Source organism: Antrostomus carolinensis, unplaced genomic scaffold (genome assembly GCF_000700745.2).
Source record: "Antrostomus carolinensis isolate BGI_N321 unplaced genomic scaffold, ASM70074v2 scaffold23732, whole genome shotgun sequence".
Lineage (NCBI taxonomy): Eukaryota > Metazoa > Chordata > Aves > Caprimulgiformes > Caprimulgidae > Antrostomus > Antrostomus carolinensis.
Window position 1 is genome coordinate 4865 of NW_010301947.1, and position 19254 is coordinate 24118.

General features: G+C 39.4%; 1 protein-coding gene across 1 annotated transcript; it reads left to right on the forward strand.

Moving 5' to 3' along the window:
- The first annotated feature begins 1708 nt into the window (after nucleotides 1-1708).
- Nucleotides 1709-18705, forward strand: COMT (catechol-O-methyltransferase). The gene is made up of 5 exons (XM_010163666.2): nucleotides 1709-1954; nucleotides 11845-12127; nucleotides 13871-14064; nucleotides 16035-16166; nucleotides 18470-18705. The coding sequence occupies exons 2-5, from the start codon at nucleotides 11845-11847 to the stop codon at nucleotides 18647-18649; spliced, it is 789 nt and encodes a 262-aa protein (XP_010161968.1). The 5' UTR covers nucleotides 1709-1954; the 3' UTR covers nucleotides 18650-18705.
- Nucleotides 18706-19254: the final 549 nt, after the last annotated feature.

Sequence of the window (19254 nt, forward strand, 5' to 3'; positions counted from 1 at the left end):
TGTGCCCTGTCTTGGGCAAAAAGGTAAACTAAAGAAAGGCATAAACCAATGTCTAACAGCCTGCCAAAGAAACCTCTTGGAGAAAAAATTATCCCATAATCACTTATTACAAGACTTCAACTTTCTATTAACTTGGAAGCAACTTGTGGACATTATCACACAGTTTGGGTGTTTAACTAACTGAACCTCTGGCTTTATCTAGTTTGCAGTTATTGCCATTCACCATTTCTACTTATGTAATAAAATACCTAGACAACAGAAAGGGTTACTACTTTGCAGGCATAGCCTTTATCATACAAGCAAACAGTTGTAGGCAGGCAGAAGCAAGTTTGCTCCTCCCATGCTTCTAGCCTGAAGAATATGATTCAGCTCAAAGTTAGAAGTCCTTTAGAAGTGTTGTCATGGGACACTGCTCCATCTGGTAATTTTGGCACTAATTTATGCTGCTAAGCAGAAGCTGGGCTGATACCACCCACCAGTTCACAACTAGCTATAGTTAACCACAAGGACATCTCCAAAGAATAGCTGTGTGCTTACAGAACCAGGTCAGTGTATAGAATAAGTTTTACTGCTTTAAGCTCTTTTCTCCACAGCCCAGTAGTAAAATAAATTCTCAGTTAATTTTAACTTTGGGTGGCATTAGGGATTGTGCAGACACAACCTGTCATGTTTTCACAACCAGCTTTTGACCAGACAGGAAATTACTGTCAGTGAAGCTGGAGTGCAGTATTGCTTATTTCATTCTTTGTTCTGCTCGATGTCTGGATTATAAGAAAGTATTTGTTGAGCTAAAGCTCTGTTTTACCTGGAAGGGATAGTTCAAAGTTATTCTGTATTAACACTGGGTATTGTGCTATATTACAGGGTCTTAGTTATGTTTTGTTTAGAGTTATTAAGAACACTTTGATCTTCACCTACCTCCTTTTCCCACAATTCTTCATTTATTTAATCCACTGAAAAATTTTTATTAGTCTCTCTTGTCATGCTCTCAGGTAGTCCCTAATTCTTTCAAGGACCTCCCCACTCATGTGACAAAGCCTGTTTTCAGTTTTTCAGCTCCTGTTTCTGACACATTTGATACAAACCCTTTCTTTGAATCTTTAAAAAGTTTCTAGGCTAGAGTTTCAAACACTTACTGACTAAGTCAGAGTTTTGTAGTGAGAATACAGGAGAGAACTACTAATACATTGTGTTTGGTTTTTGTTTTTTTTCTTATTATTTTCTTGCACAGTGCAATTTAATTGCAGCTTGATTATATTCCACCCCAAAGGAAACAATATAGACAGTCAAGCTGAGAACAAGGCTTATTAGCATAAGCCTCTTCTGTTATCTTAGAGCTGTTTGTAGCAGAATGTTTTTCCAACTAGAAGCTATAGAAATTCAAATGTACTATTTATAATATATTGATTGCTCCTCCTTCCGCAGTTGCTGTTAAGCAATTTGCTATACGTACCTCTCATCCTTCCAGCAGCACTCTATATTTAACTGACATGCCTAGGTCGTGTTTCTATGACTTCTGCACTGGCTGTAGCATGCCACGTCTGAGCTGAAAAAAGAACTAAATCCCCTGGGCCAAATTCATTCCTGGAGTTGCTTGATTGAACACAGTGCATTTACACTCAGCACAGATTTGGCTCATACCTGACTTTGTCAGCATTCACTGTGCTGTAACTAAGTAACAAGAACACTGTCATTACGGGACAGATGAATAGCTTTCTCTCAGGTTATTAGAGCACTGAGCACCTTTAAGGAGTGCAGAAATCTGTGAAAGGAGGAGTTGGGGAAAAGGACACCGCTCCTTTTAGAGTCTGTGTAACAGAACTGATAAGCTATTCCTGTGATGTGATCGAATGCGACTGAATACTGCAGGCTCCTGGACTCTTATTCTATAAAATCCACATCAGAGCAGCACAGGAAAAGATCGGAGGGAACAGCTTCTGCTGTACTGAGAAAGGTACATATTTATATTTTCTTATTTTTGAGACTTGACATGGTTTGTTATTTTAGAGAATGTCACTATTTTAAACAGTGGTGAATAAGAAAGAAGTGGTGTTTTCCACATTCTGACTGGTACTCATTGTCAGGAAGCCACTCTGTGGGCAGCAACAGCTTTCACAAAGAAAGAGTAGGACATATTTCCGTGTAATGCATTTGTATTGTATTGTAAACCTTGACAGTTGAACGAAGTGAGATGAGATAGCCCTGACTAAATTGAAAATGTAATTTATGGCTATAAGTATGCTGGAATTTGGTACTCATTTGTATTCAAGAAAAAAATGAATGCAAGTCAAGCTTCAGTTCAGTCATATTTGACTGAATAGCTGCTTTTATAAATGTGTTGCTCCAGCTGTATTTTATGGGGATTTTCATTCTCAAGAGGGAGTTCTGCTACAGCAAAATGTCTGTGAAGAACAGACAAAAAGCTAGTACTTTTGCTTGCTAGCCCTGTTGCTGCTTATAGAGTATCTTTCTGATATCCTATATGGACGTTCTTTACCTTCTGCCATTTAAAAACAAACTCATATTTACTATTAGTCAACCATATATCATACCAGTGATCTCCATAAACAACCTTTACTTCATCTCTGCACTTAAGCTTACTTTTTTCTGCTTACTCCGCCACGGACTCCTCTAACAAAGCCCTCAGGTTCAGAATCTCATGCATTTGCACAGCACTGCAGTATTTAAATGCAAAAGAAAAATTTCCTGATTTACAGCTTTAGTTTGCATCAGTAGAAAAAAGAGTTTAACCCCATTAGCACTACAAACAATTCACTTGTCACTCAAGTTTAGCAATATTTCCTTGCAGCCTGCAGCTGGTATCAGGTTTATCTCTGACAGTCCCACACTGTTGTCTTTCAGCATTCCTTCAGGATCACTGGAATTAGAACTGACTGGGAATTTTCTGAAAAAACATAATTTTGGCAGCAGTTGTTGAAACCAGATCTTAATATGTGAGGCCATCCATACCAGTTTTGCTAAAACTCTCTCAGGAGAGATTTCACAGAAAGCAATTTCCAGCTAAAGTAAGAGACACTCTGTGCCCACTCCAGCTACTTTTCTGGGGAGGACATTCAGTCAGGATTTGAGACCAAGGTCTCATGCCCTGCTCTGTCTCAGGCTGCTTTTTCCCATGCTGTGGTTACCTGCTGTGCTGTGGTGGATCCCGTCTTGCCTGGCCTGTTAGAGCTTTTCATTTCCATAGAAATAAGCCATCATTTCAGCAGCAATTTCCTTCCAACTCTTCCAGATCCCTCAGCGGGTGTCCTCACTACCAAGTTTCAGTCGTGCACACCCCCTGGCCTGAGGAGCAGCTTATGGAGAGCAAAAAGCTGTGCTGGGAGAGAGACAGATTTACACTAGATTAGCTGGTAGCCTTGGAAGCAGGGCAGGAGCACGCAGTGGGGATTTGGGACACTGAGGATTCAGCCCTTGATCTTTGTAATATAAAGAGAGAATGTGAATTAGGTTTGTCACAGGTGATTATGCTGAGGACAATTAGCCATTCTAGTCTTTCCTTTTCCAGCCCTTTCTCCCTATGTCCATTTGGGACAAAATAATTCATTAGGAGCTTGTTTTACCCCCTGGGGAAAATGAAAATCTCAGCTGAGAAAACATTTTACAGACCAGCTCCTAGTGAGCTACTTTTAGTAGTCCGCTGCCTCCCAGGTGGGATTTGTACAATTCACCTGAGCTGCACCAACCACTGGCCTCAGACACTAGAACCAATAGTACAAACACCTCTACAGTTCTGGAGTGGGCATAAGGACTATCAGAAACACGTGCTTCCTAGGGGTACCTGAAAGGATCTTATTCCTGGAAAGCTGACTTTGCTCAAGGCCTGGTAAAGTGCATTTCTTACCCCTGAAGAATCCTCTCACTCCAGACTCTGGCTTTAATCACACTGTGTGTTCACTAGACCAGTCTGGATCAGAACACTACGGAACCACGTGGACCTACTTGTTGGATGGAGATGAGGCCTCTTTGTGGCCAGTTTATCCTAAATCTCCACTCTTCTTTGTGGGACACATAACCATTATATAAATCTTTTTCTTTGGGTGATAGCATTGAATACCACTTGGACAACGGCTATTGTGAAGGGAGTTCTAAGTGGGTAGCAATTATCCTAATTGAAATCTACCTGGGGAGAATGGATTTAAATGCCCTTATGAAGCTTAGTTGATGGGGCTCCCTAGTAGGCAACTGGCACTTTTCTGTTCTTTTCCTTTAATTCAATAAGAAGAAACCTGTATTTGTTTCCTTTCAACCTGAGAAGATGGAAAAAGAAAAGCCTGGGGGAGGGGAGGAATAATAATCAGAACTTGCATTTATAGCAGTCTGAATTTGTGTAGTCATGGTAGTGAAGCTAAATTGTAATAATTTGAAAAAACCTAGGAAGAAGGAAATTCAGATTTCATGCAAGAAATACTTAGTGAAAAATTATATAAAGTCTGTTCAGCTTGTTTTCATGATGTCAGTGGAAAATCTGAATGTCAAACGCCCAGCCGAAGCCTCCATTGAAATACAAGCTATTCATATTTGGCAATATGCTGATTGTTCTTCACAGTGTTGCACTCATTTGAAAATAAATAAACAATAAGAAAAGAATAGGAGGTAGAATGATAATTTTTTGACCTTTAAAAGTACTAAAATATGAAGCTGTTAAATTGTGTTGCCTACAGCAACAGGATAAAATATGTTTGGCAAAAGTTAGTTTAAACTTTCTGACCAAAATACTCTGCCTTTCTTGCTCTGGGAAAAGAATGAGAAAAGCAAAATGCCACAGAATGGAGGACAGCATAGGAAAAAGAACTCCAGTCCCAGTCATAGTACAGCACAGATCTCCTCTGGCCTCGTACAGAACAACAGACATTGTTAAAATATGTGTAGAAATGTGCTGACTCTTCTGCATTGTTTTCACAGTGCTTCTTAAGCAGCTAATATATCCTTACTAACATGCAAATCCCCTGCCTACTTCAGTGCATGAGATACTGAAAGCCGTCCTTTCAGCAGAAATTTTAAAGAGTTTGAACTTAAACCTTTTTAACCCTTTTCTAAAAATAGAGAGTACACCTACCTCCTTCACACAGGTATGTGCATGGGAGGGTTTAAGCTGGTAATTTGTACAGCCTTTGTAAATAACCTCTAGAAGATCGTTTGCGTTATGACATTCTTCTCTCTGCAGACTTAGCAGTGTCTCTGCAATGAGTTAGGCCCTGTTGTCCCCAGGCATTCTACTATTGTAAAACATTTCTATGCCCCTCAATACCATCAGACCGATGGAGAGATTCTTTTGTGAAAAAATGTTGAATGGTATAAATTTACCATTCAAATGTTCCCCATTCACCAGGTTATGTGAGTTAATAAAAGTTTAAATTAGATTCTAAACCCTTTAGCATCAGAATGCTAGAGTTCTGTCTGGATGCTTGGAGACTGATAAACTCAACCAACCAACCAGAACTTGGCAGTTAAATAGTTGGAAAGTTATAGCAAGATTGGGTGTAACATCATCTTTTCTCAAAGGCCAGATTTGTCAGCAGGCTGAAATAATTTAAGGACAGTGTTTGAAGCACTGTTTGTCTCCACATTTTCCCTGTTATTCATAAACTCAAGAATAATAATGTCACATAGCTGTTTGCTGTCTTGGTATCCCAAAATTGATCTCTTTAGTCAATGCAGATAAAATCACTTTGCCTTTCCTCAGGTGCTATCATATAGCAGGATTTTTCTGACAAGAATTAATTCAGGTTCACATATTGAAAGTTACAGAAGTAGCAGTAGCTTTAACTTACTCTTGTGGAAACAAAGCTGTAGGTAAGACAGCTCACCCAAGATCAGATCAAAAATATTAAGTCCCTTCACTCAGGATCACAAAGTTTACTCTCATTCCAGTCCTGGAGAATAGCAGTCTAAGGTACATGCTGTCTTTGTAGAAGAGATTTTTTTGTGATTATGTTTAGGCTTCATTTTTAGTACAAAGTAAAGCAGTTATCGAAGCTAAAATTGTAATGTGAGGTTCTGTAATTAGGCTTATAGGGATTGACCTTGCTTAGAAAAAATGTTTTATCCAACAGTCTTCAACCTCCCAAATATTTTAATACCTGTCAGCTCTTATTTTTGCATCTGTAGGAATTGAGGTCTTGTTAGTTACTCATAATATAATGAACTAAGCTTCAGAATGGTTAAATAATCAAATTTGATACTTTTTTAGTCCACCAAGTGTGAAACTCATTAAGGTATATGTCCTTATTAAAACTTGGAGCATTTAAAGTTGCTTACTTTCAACATGTTTATTTTTCTTCTCAGTAAATACCATTTTTTAGCAGAGGGAGATTGTTTTGGAATCTGAGAGAGAAAGAGTAGCAATCAGTAGTTTAGATCAAATGTCCATACACCTTCCTCTAATAGTGTTATGAAGGCTGCATTCAGTTTTTATGAAACACTGAGAAAAATCTCAATTTGAATTCACCTGGTTACTTGGAGTTACCTTAAAAATTGATGTTATCAATTGTTCTTATCCTTATTTTTTCTACTTCAGGGAATTCTAAGACCAACTATTTTTTACCAGTACTTGGAAAAAATTAGCAGGAGGACCGATAAACAGCATTACTGAAAGATCCTTATGTAACCTTTGGTGAAATGGCTGGAGTCACCTGTACAAGAATAAAGAACAGGATGTATTATTTTGTGCTCCATTGCATGGGCATTTTTATGTTTTTAGAAAAACTGGAGACCATGTCACAGTAAGGGGGTAGTGAATCCCCTAACTTAACAACTAATGCCATAATAATAGATCCCTCAGTCTCCCTGAGTCTGAGCCAGGCTCTTGAGGCTTCTTTTATAGCCGTTGGAATGACTTAAGTATTTCATCTTCAAGGGCAGGTAAGTTGGGGCAGCAGATTCCCACAATTTGTCTTTGCTTCTCTCTTTGAAAGTGTCTTCCTAAATCTCTGTAAGCTGAAACAGAGGTACTCCCATTTAGATGCTGATTGTTTGATTATGGTTTGCATCAAGGGAAAACTGCTGATCTGCATTATCAAGTTAGGATTTGATCTCCTGAAACCTGCCAAAATGAGTAAGATTAGCTGCATAAGAAAATAACTCAGTGCTTTAGAAAGACTTGTCAGTAGTTTGACAGGTTTGGGCATGAAATTTTAATATGTTTTCTTTTAAACTCTCTCTTCTCAAAAACAGATTTAGTGATACGTGTTATTCATTCCTTTGCATAATGTTATCCCTCCAGTTTTCTGTTTATTCCTTTGCTAAATTTTTCATTTTGCCTACTATTTTCCACTTCAAATTCTAGATTTCAAAGAGAAGGCTCACTTTATCATGGTGTTTCCAATGCACAGAAGAGGCTGCAGTGCTAACCTGTGTATTTGGAACCTCAGTACAAGCATTAAATAATAAGAGCGACTGCCTTGTAATAAGTGGTTATGGGAAGCTTGGCTATGTGCAAGTTCAGTTTTATTGCGTATTTAAATGAGTCTTGTGAAGCCACATTAAAGCTAAAATTACAGTTGCATTTTCTAAAGCTGTCATAACATGACTGTCTCTTAGTGGTAGTTTTAAATTGGTGGAATTACACACTTAATTTTTCATATCAAATATTTTCCATCTAAGAATGTGAAAGCAATTACCTATTTTGGTACAGATTTTTTTAATTTCCCCTCCCCCTTTTAATTCCCCCCCCCGAGTGCATGACCATCACCAATGCATCTTGCTCTTGGCATCTTGCTGCTTTTACAGTCCACTGCTATCCCTAAATTTATTTTCACATTTCAGAAGACAGAAATTAAGAGAGAGACAAACTTTGAAAAAGAAACTGTGTTTAAAAAAAAAAAAAAAGGGAAAATAAAAGAAACAAGATATGCCTGGCTTGCTCTTTTTAGAAGTTACTTTCTCTGGAAAGTGTTTTTCAGGCTAATTGCCTCCTAAAGGAGCTCTGCTCCTTTTTTTGTCTTCTTGACAAATACGTTACACAAAATGCGTAAACAAAACAGTGCCAACAGCCACCAGTCTAGAGACAGAGACATGAAGAGAATGCAGGTTAATATTTTACCTTCAGAGGGGATTCTTGGGCGAACTTGAAGAGATAAGATTTCATAGCTGAAGATCCAAAATTTGTTTCCCAGGTGGCCCAGCAGAACTATCAGTTGTTGCCCTTCCAGACAAGCTAAAGGGCTGTCAGCCACTCATGCTTTTGCATAAGGAATGGATAGAAGAGATAAAAGACTATGGCTCCCTGTGTGGTTCAGAAGCATAACCAAATTTACACCTTTTTTTTCAAGGTAGCTGCATCTTGGTCTCAGGATGTCACACTGCAGTACCTGCTGTGGGTGGCAGCAGCCTAAATACAATCTATACCTTTGAACATACAGGGCATGTTCATCTCAAACAAGGTGTCTTTGCACAAAGTGCACTCTTTTAAAACAACAAAATCTTTAAAAGGGTACTGCTGTCCAAGTAAGGAGAGGGGTGAAGTGTTTGTTCGAGATCAGCTGAAGTTACTAAAAATCAGCAGGTCTAGTCTGAGTTGAGTGCTTTTCTCTGCTCTAACAGAGAAAGATTAAGAAATAGCATTTCACGGGCTGCAGACAGTGAAGAAGCTGTTCTTTAGTACATGGGCTTTTGAGGATGTGATGTAATTTTGGTGTATAAAGCCTGTAGCAGTGTGGGAAAATAAGACAATGGAAATCTGGTTTGCTGACATACCCTTCCATGCCTGGGAAGCAATGTGAAAATGGAAGGGCGGGATTTTACTGTCAAGCAGGTCCCTTTTGTTAAGGTTTAAAAATAAGTCTGTTCCCTGTCCAAAAAAGAAGTCTCAACATTTCTGCAGGACAGGGAGTGGAGCTGACTTAGCCTACAGATGCTGTCTCTCTGTATTAGAGAAATCTCACCAAATAGGCTTGTATCTATACTAAGCAAGAAAGGAGGAAAGCTGTTCCTCAAAAAATACACCACCTAGTTTATCCTGCAGCTATCACCCATTCTTGCTGTCCGACGGATCTTTGAAGGGCAAACACTCTGGCAGCATCTCGTAGTGCCAAAAGCAACAGCCTGTGGCAAGTTGTACTCAGAGGATGCCAAAGTATCCACTGTAACCAGAGGATTATGTCTGGCAGTAGTCTGAAATAATTCTGAATGCCAACAGTCTTCAGTTCTAGAGGGACCTGAATACTGTTGGACTGCCACCAAGTGAGTGCCTGGTATGCAGGGCTCCTGCGGTTACCCTTGTCCAGAGGCAGGAAGGTTAGATACCTGCTGGCATCAGTAAATGGTTTCTGGGCTCCATCCATTCATTGCAGTTTGGAATAATTATTTCTCAACTACATCAGTAATCCAAATCCATCAACAATGACCATACAATCAATTAAGTCATGAAGACCACGTGAAGACAAGCCACATAAAGCTAGAGAGAGATTTTTCTGTTAAACCAGTATTTTCATAGCTCAAGCCAAGGTCTCAGTGGACAGATAATGTAGAACATCTTCATGTAGAAGAACTAGAAAGAGCAGAAGTCCCATCTGGAAGGTGTAGGACAATTGGCCCTCATCAGTAGAACTACTAATGTGTTGAAGGGAAGAAGAAAAACTGACATCCAGGCCTTCATGATCCTGTTGAAGTAAAGAAGCAGGTTCTTGTTAGCTAGGAAACAAAAGTGAAAAAGTCCAAGGAGCAAAATTTTAATGTGCTAGTGATGCTGGCAAGCCCTGAAAGGAAATGTCTCAGGTCAGAGTTTGCAAGGAAAGCATTAAAGGTAAGTGTTAATGTTGGTGACTACTTAAAAGCAAAGGAAATAGACTTAACTGCTCCAAACAAATCATACTTGCTGTGCAACTGAGATAAGTGAATGGGTGAACAAACATAGGCTGTACTGTGGGTTGAGCATATCTCCATGGAAACTCAGTCATCTTCTGAACTCAAAATGTGTTCTGCATGATGATTCAAAATTTAAAGCAGTGGGGTAGGTTTTTCCCCTGTGTAATGTGTATGTGACAAGTCCCACTACAGAACAGAGGTCTGAACTCCCATAAAATTTAGGATTTTCCTGGGACAATTTTGAGGGAAATGAGCAAAAAAAAGGAAGCAAGAATAGGTGGGAAGAGATCTGGGGGATTATTTGACTAATCATATAGCCCCTTTACCTCTGGTCTTCGGAAACTTAGGCAAAATTTTTGAGGATGTTGTAGCTCCTGTTGAAGCAGTGGTTTTGCTGAACTCCAGGTAGGTGGAACATCAATACAAGAGCAAGTAGAAGCTGTTCAGTGTTTTTAGCAAGTTAGACAAGAAAGAGACTTAATAGAAAGAATCAGAGACTAGAAAGGGTTGAGTGTCATGTTCTTTAAAAATCTGCAACTCAAACCAGCGTGGTGAGGTTACGACATTGGTTCTGAATCCTTTAGATCTCTGTTTGAATACCTAATTAGACTTAAAGAACAAGTGATCTTGGCATTCATTCGTCCTAATACTAATTCCAACCTGTGCTATCCTCCCAGTGTGCAACTGTCAGCCCTCGCTTGTGGGAAGCAGAGGTGGAAAAGTGGAGGTGTTAGAAGCTACATCATCAGAAATGATGTGTGTTTTGGCTTGTACAAGAGGAGCCTTGAATGCAGAGAATCCTCAGGCAAATCACAACCCTTAGTTTGGCATCCTCTCAAAGGCTTAAATCAATACCTTAATTTTAAGAACCTTTTCTTTATCAGATCTTTGGTGCTGTGACTCGCGCATGGAAGTAGATGCACCTTCCTGTAGACTGGCTTGTCTGACATCCATCTGGGTAAATGGCTTTGATGGGATTTATTGCTTGAGCTGTACAGGGTGACATGCATCCCATCTGCTGAGCTTTATGTTCAGATGCCCTAAACTCACAAACAGTAACACGATGATGCCCTCACATAGGCACCTGCAGCTATGACAGTGAATTTCAGGGGGAGAACAGACACAGACCCATCAGATAATTTGAGCTGGGCCCATCAGAGGAGTACAACATGCCCTGTTGTTACATCTCTTCAATTTCATGAGCCTGAGCTCTTCTCTGATTCAAGGATTCAGCTATGTTTTTATAAGCAGTGAGAAAACATCCCTACTTTATAAAAGGAAATTTATCTTTTGTTCTCAAAAATATCAGATTGATGGCTCATGTCACAGGTTTTACAAGCAGGAAAGAGGCTACTATCTTCTGTAAACCATTCCACCTGGGTGCCTCTGCTGCAGGCTCTGAAAGGAAGGAGGCAGATTGAGTCCGACTGACACATCAAGCTCACCTTCTCTGCAGAGCATGCAAGAAGGGCAGGTGCTAGCAAAAAGGTCTGCATGCAAGGTAGTAACTTAGGACCTGATTTGAAACAGAACGTTACCTAACAGTGCCCAGTTTCTGCTGATACTGTGCTCAAAATTAATGGGTGAGATGTTTCATATTTTCTTACCAGGGCCAGCTTAGAAGTTTTCCAGTGCTCAAAAATAAGGAGATTTTAAGATTTTAAAATTTAAGATTTAAAATCCTTTGAAAAATGGTTAGAATGGATTTGATACTGAGAGGCTCCTTGTGCAGTGGCATGCTTGGAGCCAGGACTGAGCAGCTGTGTGGGGGAAGGGACAAGAGCATTAAAGCTACTTGTTGACTGCCTGTAAAATTGGCTGCTAAAGGGAGTGCCACAGAGCACCATCCATTACCAAGTGACGGAGAGTAATTTTCAGCTACTCTGGACAATATCATAATTAAACTGTGTGTTCTTGTTCAGTATGGTTGGTTGTGGTTTATGCAGTTTAATATTTACAAAAAGGTTAGCACTCTCCCGTGCCACCTTAACCCTGGGCTGTTTTTCTCTTTCCTTCCAGATGCTGGAGAGTGTTTCAGTCCCTTTGTTCATTGTCTTCGTCCTGGTTTTCATTTTGCTGCTTTTTGTGGTGCTCATCAGGAAAAACGGCACTGCTGCCCTTATCTGGAATGAAGTAATCCGGGAGAAAATAACCAATTTCATCATGAATCAGAGCAAAGAACAGAGGATTTTAAATTTTGTGCTGGAGAATGCAGTCCGAGGAGACCCCTGTAGTGTGCTGGACGCTATAGATAAGTACTGCTCCCAGAAAGAGTGGGCCATGAATGTGGGCAATGAGAAAGGTAATTGCAGCTGGGATCAGCATTTGAGAGATCCTTCAAGACTAGTACAGTACAGGACATCTTATTGTATTCACATGGTGACTTCCATCTGCTGCAAAAAACCCCAACTCTCAGCAGCCTTGTGGTCAGCAGAATAGTTCTGTAAACAGTAATGCATGCTTGTGCAGATGTCTTTGGGGAGGGGTATCCAGTGAGTAATCCAGGAAGTCATAGGACCAAATCTGCTTTTGTATGTTGTGTACATTGCAAGTGTGTTAGCACAGGGTGACAATTTATGGGAAGAATCTAAGGTTGCGTTATACCTCAGTTCCTAGACAGGGTGGTCTTAAGGCATAATTCATTATGTTAAATACTTTCAGATCCTTAACTGAAAGACAGCACATTGAAAAAAAAAAAGTATTTTAAACCATATGAATTTTGTATATGCAAGCATAAGTTATAAATTGGAAGGGAGAAATCCTACCCATATAATACACAAAGCAGCTATTGTTGCTACTTAGAGAGTAAATAATCTTGTTCTTGCCTCCTAAAGGAAAATATGTGGACAAAACATTTTTTTTCTTAGCTGCAGGAAAGTCACAATCTTTAAAAAAAACCCCAAACTATAATGGCAAAATGTTAAAACGTTCCCTTATGAATTAGACACAAAAGTGCTTCTTGCTGGGAAATTGCAGGGGAAATTTGCTTAGTCTGGGATTAACATAGCTAATGAAATACAACTGTAAGCACTGTAATAAAAATGCTTCTCTGTCATGGGTACATTTTGTGAAATTAGTTCCTCCGCATACCAGGCTGGGGTGCTTAGGGCAACAGAACAGTAGGTGGTGGCTTAAAGCTCTACACTTTGATCATTTGGGATTATATTCTTAAAAATTCCACTCTAGTTTTGCTCTGACAAAATGACCTTTTCTCAGACAAGAGCCATTACAGTTGATGCATCTTTAGTTCTTAAGTTTTAAAGAATGACCACAAGATCTCAAGATGCAAGCACCATCATCACACTATTCATAAACAAAAAACACTCAGGAAAATATCACATCATGAAATGTACATGTACATGGCTCGGAGTGAAATCCCTTCAAATACTTTTTCAGATTAGTTACCTAGTTTCTAGCCATACGAGTAAGAGGAGACAGTTTTCTCACAAGAAAATCCCTTTCTGCAGAAGGACTGAATATAGCACACCCTCACTTCTTTTTGGAAACATTTTTTTGTTGTTAACAATTGACTAGTATTTTCCATTGCACAAATTCATCTAGTGAATCAAAGTATTTTGCAACTTTATAACTAGACTTTTCTTTTTCCCTTTAAAAACAAATATTTCAAATGAAAAATTTGGTATCCAACTACTACATGTAACATTTGCAACAAATATGAGCACTCAAAATTTAGGAGTTTATATTTCACTAATATGGCCAGTTTCTGCAATAAGTTCTTGGAAAAAAGCACTGCATTTTTCCCTTGTAACGCTATAAATATTTTAGTTAATTTCGGCACATCCTTACTCAGAGATGTTTATGTAGTGAAACTAAGTCAGCTTTTTTTAGTTGAAAGCTTGCGTTTTGAAACTTAGAATGTCTGTGATCAACTTGATCACAGATAAGCCAATTTGCAAAGGAAACAGTATATAATTTGACATCAACCTTTAATTTTTAATGTCCTCAGCAACTGAGTACACAGACTTTGTAAGTTTCTTGTCCAGTTTGATTTTGTCAAAAGTTAACCTATTTCCATTTTATTCAGGTTTAATTCTAGATAAGACAGTGGAAGAGGTCCAGCCATCAGTTGCACTGGAGCTGGGAACATACTGCGGCTACTCGACAGTTAGGATTTCTCGGCTACTGAAGGCAGGAGCTCGTCTTCTCACTGTGGAATTCAACCCAGAATTTGCTGCTATAGCTAAACAGATAATTGAGTTTGCTGGAGTACAAGACAAGGTAAATACCATTTTTCTCTGGTTTGTATGAGGAAGCAATACATGGAGAGTGGGACTTTATCCATAGAAACAACAATAATAGGCTTAAATGTGTTATTTATGTATACGTACTTACATATGTATATGTACTTGTCAAGCAAATACAACACCCTAAGTGTTTGGGAATATGCAGAGTTTAACCATCAGCCTTGACAGCAGGGAAAAGCAATTGGTGTCCATGCAGAGGACCAAGCTGAGAGTCAGAGTAGAGTTTGAGGCATGTCAGGATGTGTGTGTGTGAACAAAACAATCATGGCTGTTCTCTGCCAAAGTTCTTTGCTATGTGAGTCAGGATGAAGATTCACAGGGGCAAGACCAGAAACAACCTCATATATATATGAGGATATATATATATATATATATATATATATCCTTAACATTTTGAAAGCATTTAGACTTCATCTTCTAGTTTGGCCTCTTCAGTGGTTTGTACAGTAGACAGACCATTTGCTGAGGGCTATTTTCAAAACCCATAGTGAATAATGGGTAAGAATAATACAGGCCTGGAGGGAGGCTCCAGTCAGTTATTTCACTTATTATAGTCACAGGACATCAGCACACCCAGTCCTTTTAATAAAATTAGTAACCTCTGTTGCAAAACTGGTTAGATTTACTGATGTTATTGAACTGCAAGACTGCCCACAGATTCCTCCTCTTGATAATCAGAAGCCTTTCTATAATTTATATCCAACATTTATTCATAGGCATTTTGTATTCTTATTGTCTTGTACCCACAGTCCTTATTAATTTAACCAGCTCTGTGCCTAGTTACAGTCTCTGACCTCTCACAGCAATACAGCCGAGGTCTTCGCTATGTTACCTCCCAAGAGCTAGCCTAAAATACTGGTTTTCTCTATGTAAACTAAAAAGCTTAAAATCAATGTCAAGACTGAGTACAACAGAAACTGAAACACAGTTTAATTTGTTACAAAAGCTCACAAGAAGCAGTTCCATTATGTGCAATGAATTTCAGATGAGATGTACTTATGTAAATCTAGTTGGTCACAATATACATACCTAAATTTTGTGCAGTCCGAGGTGTCTTGAATCTCTGTACTCTTGGTTGAGATGCAAGTATTTCCAGTCTATAATCCATCTCAGCCCAAGGCAGACATCTATAGCAGGTCAGAGGATTCATGTCTGAGAAGCACCTCTCTATTCAACTAGACAACTCACTTCAACGTAGATGATAAAACTAGAGGAAATAAATCCCACCATGAGATCTTCCAATGCATTTCTTAACTTCTTCAGAGAACTGCAGTACTATTGACATCTAAAATTGCCTTTTGCCCATCTGATTTAATCTCCTGATCAGCTATGAGTCATAAACCAGACAGTTTTCCTTACCACTTTTTTCCTCACAGCATATGGCACTTGCTTAACAAATCAATGTGCAGCAGCTTCTTTCAGTTTAACAGTATTTATGCCAATAAACCTGTGAGGAAGATGTAATAGCCTCCGTCCTGCCTCCTCCCTCTACTGGCTGTATCAATTTTACATACAGTAGCCTCCAGCTTTATTCTAAACTAACCTGTTCTCTGTATTTTCTGCTTCTCTTGGACTACAAAGATTCAACTGAGATGCAGCTAAAAAAGTAATTAAAAGTACTGTTTTCAACAGAAGATTCCCATGTTTCCAGTAAATAATCACGTTATCCAACAGTAACAGATCACATTTTTCTGCTATTATTTAAAAAAAAACCCCTCAATCAATCAAACAAAAAAGAAAACAACCCAACCCATATTTTGGAACATAACTGAATAGATTTGTCAAAAAGAAAAAAGTACACTTGATCTAACTATGAAATAATTCAACTGAGGCAATATTGTGCTATAAACAGCATCACTGATGCCTTACCACAATTTAAAATGAGCTAGAGGCATGTGCTTTTTCTGCATGGTTCACAATTCATCAGATGGATTTGCATTTCAGGTAAAACTCCTAGAAGGCCCTTCACAGGAAATTATACCCCAGCTGAAGAAAAAATATGAAGTGGATACTCTGGATTTTGTCTTCCTGGACCACTGGAAAGACAGATACAAAGCAGACACCGTCCTGCTTCAGGTCAGTTAGCACAATTCTAGTCTTAAAAGTAAAGTAACAAATGCCTTGATGTCTGTGAGGCCTGTATTCTTCATGAAGGACCTCATCCTCTGTGAAATGAAGAATGGCAGCCAAAATAACAATCTTACAAAAAAAGATAATTTGGGGGCAGGATCCCAAAGTCTCATTAGGGACAACTGCCAACACTACATAGCTCAGGACTTGGCAAATACTGTTGAATCATTTTGTTTCCTGGACAAATGGGTCTGCAGTAGAAATCCGAGCTGGAGGTGTGCATGGTCTGGGTCTCACACTCCCTAGAAGGATTGTCTGCATGGTCACTAACTGGAACACTTGACCCAAAACCATCCTGATCCTGAGAGCAGGTGAGACATAGGACCTGCATATCCCAGCTCCACCTCTCTAATTTCCTCAGGACCCCTTTTTTTGCCTGGGTCTGTGGTGCCAGCAGAGCCTTTTCATGAAATACTATTTTGGTAGCACAGCTGGGTATCATCTTTCCATGAGTCTTCACTCCACCATATTAACGGGCTGCAAAGCAACCTTTGGAGGAGTGCAAGACCGCCCCAGTCAGGCACTTGCTAGGGAAGAGCTGTCCCACTCTATCTCCAACTGCCTGAATATTTGGATGAGAGTGTAGTTTTTCAATTATTTTCTTCACAAATAAAGCCACTTTTTTTTGAGACCGCTTCTTACATTGAGAACCTGCCGACTACTTCCTGACCCCTGCTTGAGAACTACGTTATTTTCTCATCCAGGCTCCTCTGTTTTTTAATTTCAGCCCTGTCCTCCAGATAGCTGTTTGAAAAGGAAATTTATTTGGGGTTATGAACAGCCAGTATTGAATTTATGCAGCAGTAGCTGAAGAAAATGTTCCCCCCCTACAGTTATTTTGTACCCAGAGAATGTTTTCTTTTAAACTGGCTGTGTAAGGATGACTGAGCTCTTTTCATTGGGAAGAGCTATCGCATCCTTACCAGAGCTTAACCTTCACAACACAGCCAAAACAAACAGGTAGTTTAGTTCCATCACAGTGGTCAGTCTGATGCAACTGTGACACAAAGTTGCTTTGCTTAAACAAACAACTTAGGCAATTAAAAGGAGAAAAAATGAAGAAAAGATCCCTATATTTTCTTAGATGTTACAAACCTTCTAACATGCAATTTTGGCATTTATTGCAATATGAATAGTGAATATGAATATAAAATATTCAGAGAAATTATATATTGAAAGTGGCCCAGACAGCTTTCCTTTTCATGCACTTCTAGAAAAGCCTAACACAAAGAGCATCTGAAGTCCTGATGGCCAGTGGAAAATACAGCATGTTGTCACTTGTGGGCTTCTATAAACTGCGCAACAGAACAGAGGGTATTTGCCATGTCTCTAAAACTGCTTCTGCTGTGCCGACTGGTGTTCAGGCACCACAGGCAGGAGCAGGAAGCTAAACAGCCTCCACAGCACACGCATCAACAGGACTTCTCTACTATACTGGGAGTGACAGAAACCGCCCGGTGTTTTGGCTACTACTGCTGCCTGTAACCACAGGATAACAACCAGCCTGATTAACTACCGACTTTTAAAACAGCTGGTAAGCTCAGATAAGCAACTTCTACGAGACAAAAATGCCAGGTTTGTAGGTTTACCGAGGATAAACATTGCACTTGAAGTGAATATTGAAAATTAATTATGCCCTGTGGGAATATGTCACAGTGATCTTCACTGTGTAACAAACCCTGCTTCATGCCCAGCTCCTGAACCAAGTGGCAGAAAGTTGTACAAGATGAAAGGAAAACAAGCGCAGAAAATCTCTTTTATTCTTTTAGTGGTTTTGGAGTTTGACTGAGACTGGCTAAAGCAGACTAGTACATCCCACTCTCTCAAGTGACCTTAAGAGCTACTACATTTTAATGCCATATTAAAAAAGTTCTCAAACATTAGGCATAAGAGCCAAAACAAAACCAGCTTACTGATGATGTAGACGTAGCTGGAAACCATCTGAGCAGCAAACTGCACACCTCCACTGCACTGGATTTGCTGTTTCAGAACCTGAATGACCCAACATGTTATCAGCATCTCTACTGTTCTTCTGATTGTGTTAACAGAAAAGTGAGCATCCTAAACATGACCACAAAGGATCGGAGAGTTACTCAGCTTATCCCATGTCTTTTCTTCCCTCCAAACTTGTAGTAAAACGGGTTTTTGGATGCAGACACTTAAGTGTGATACGGTTAAGATGAAAGCACATTACATTCAAGCAAATGTCTGCTTAACAGCCACCATGAAGCAATTTTTCTTCTTTCTAGGAATGCAACTTACTGAGGAAGGGCTCGGTTCTTCTGGCTGACAATGTCATCTTCCCAGGAGCTCCAGAATTCCTTAACTATGTCCGCAACAACCCCCGTTTCCAATGCACTAACTATCCATCTCATCTGGAGTATATGAAAGTGGAGGATGCTGTGGAAAAGGCTGTGTTTCTGGGATAGAGAGAGCCATTAATACTCAACCTTAGTTTCAAATGATGTAAATGCAACTGCACAGGGTAACTTGTCCATGCTTTAATTTTTGGTGGGGTTTTTTTTGTTTGTTTGTTTTGGGTTTTTTTTTTGGGGGGGGATGGACGGATGTGGGTTCTTTGTATTTTGGAGCCTGTAATTAAAGCAATTGCTAATGGAGATAATTTCAGACCAGGTAGAAACCAAGATCGGGAGTAAGTAGGGTAACTGCTCAAAAGTCTGCTCCATTGTTTCATAGTTCAGCAAACCCAAGGTACTGCACATTGCCTTGCCTTGACCAACACATCATCGAAAAACACTCTTATTTCGAGCTCAAACCCAAAGCACCACAGTTTGGGCTTTGGGTGGGGTGGAGAAAGTTACTTCAATTTCTGAAGACTTGTATCCCCAAGCTAAACTGATTAATCATTATCAAGAGGGGAAAAAAGCATGCATTTTGCATTAACAGACCATTTCAGGAGCCCTGAATTTGCTAATTACTAGCACATCACTTAATGCAGTGAAGGTTCCTATGATGATATCAGATGTATTTTTTGCATAGTTACTGCAAAAGTTAAATCATCTCTATGCAAGAG

Excerpts from the sequence above, each read along its gene's own strand:
- COMT (XM_010163666.2), top strand. The coding sequence starts at position 11,845 with ATGCTGGAGAGTGTTTCAGTCCCTTTGTTCATTGTCTTCGTCCTGGTT. Across the intron at positions 12,128-13,870 it reads GAATGTGGGCAATGAGAAAG|GTTTAATTCTAGATAAGACA; the intron begins GTAATTGCAGCT and ends CATTTTATTCAG. Across the intron at positions 16,167-18,469 it reads CAGACACCGTCCTGCTTCAG|GAATGCAACTTACTGAGGAA; the intron begins GTCAGTTAGCAC and ends TCTTCTTTCTAG.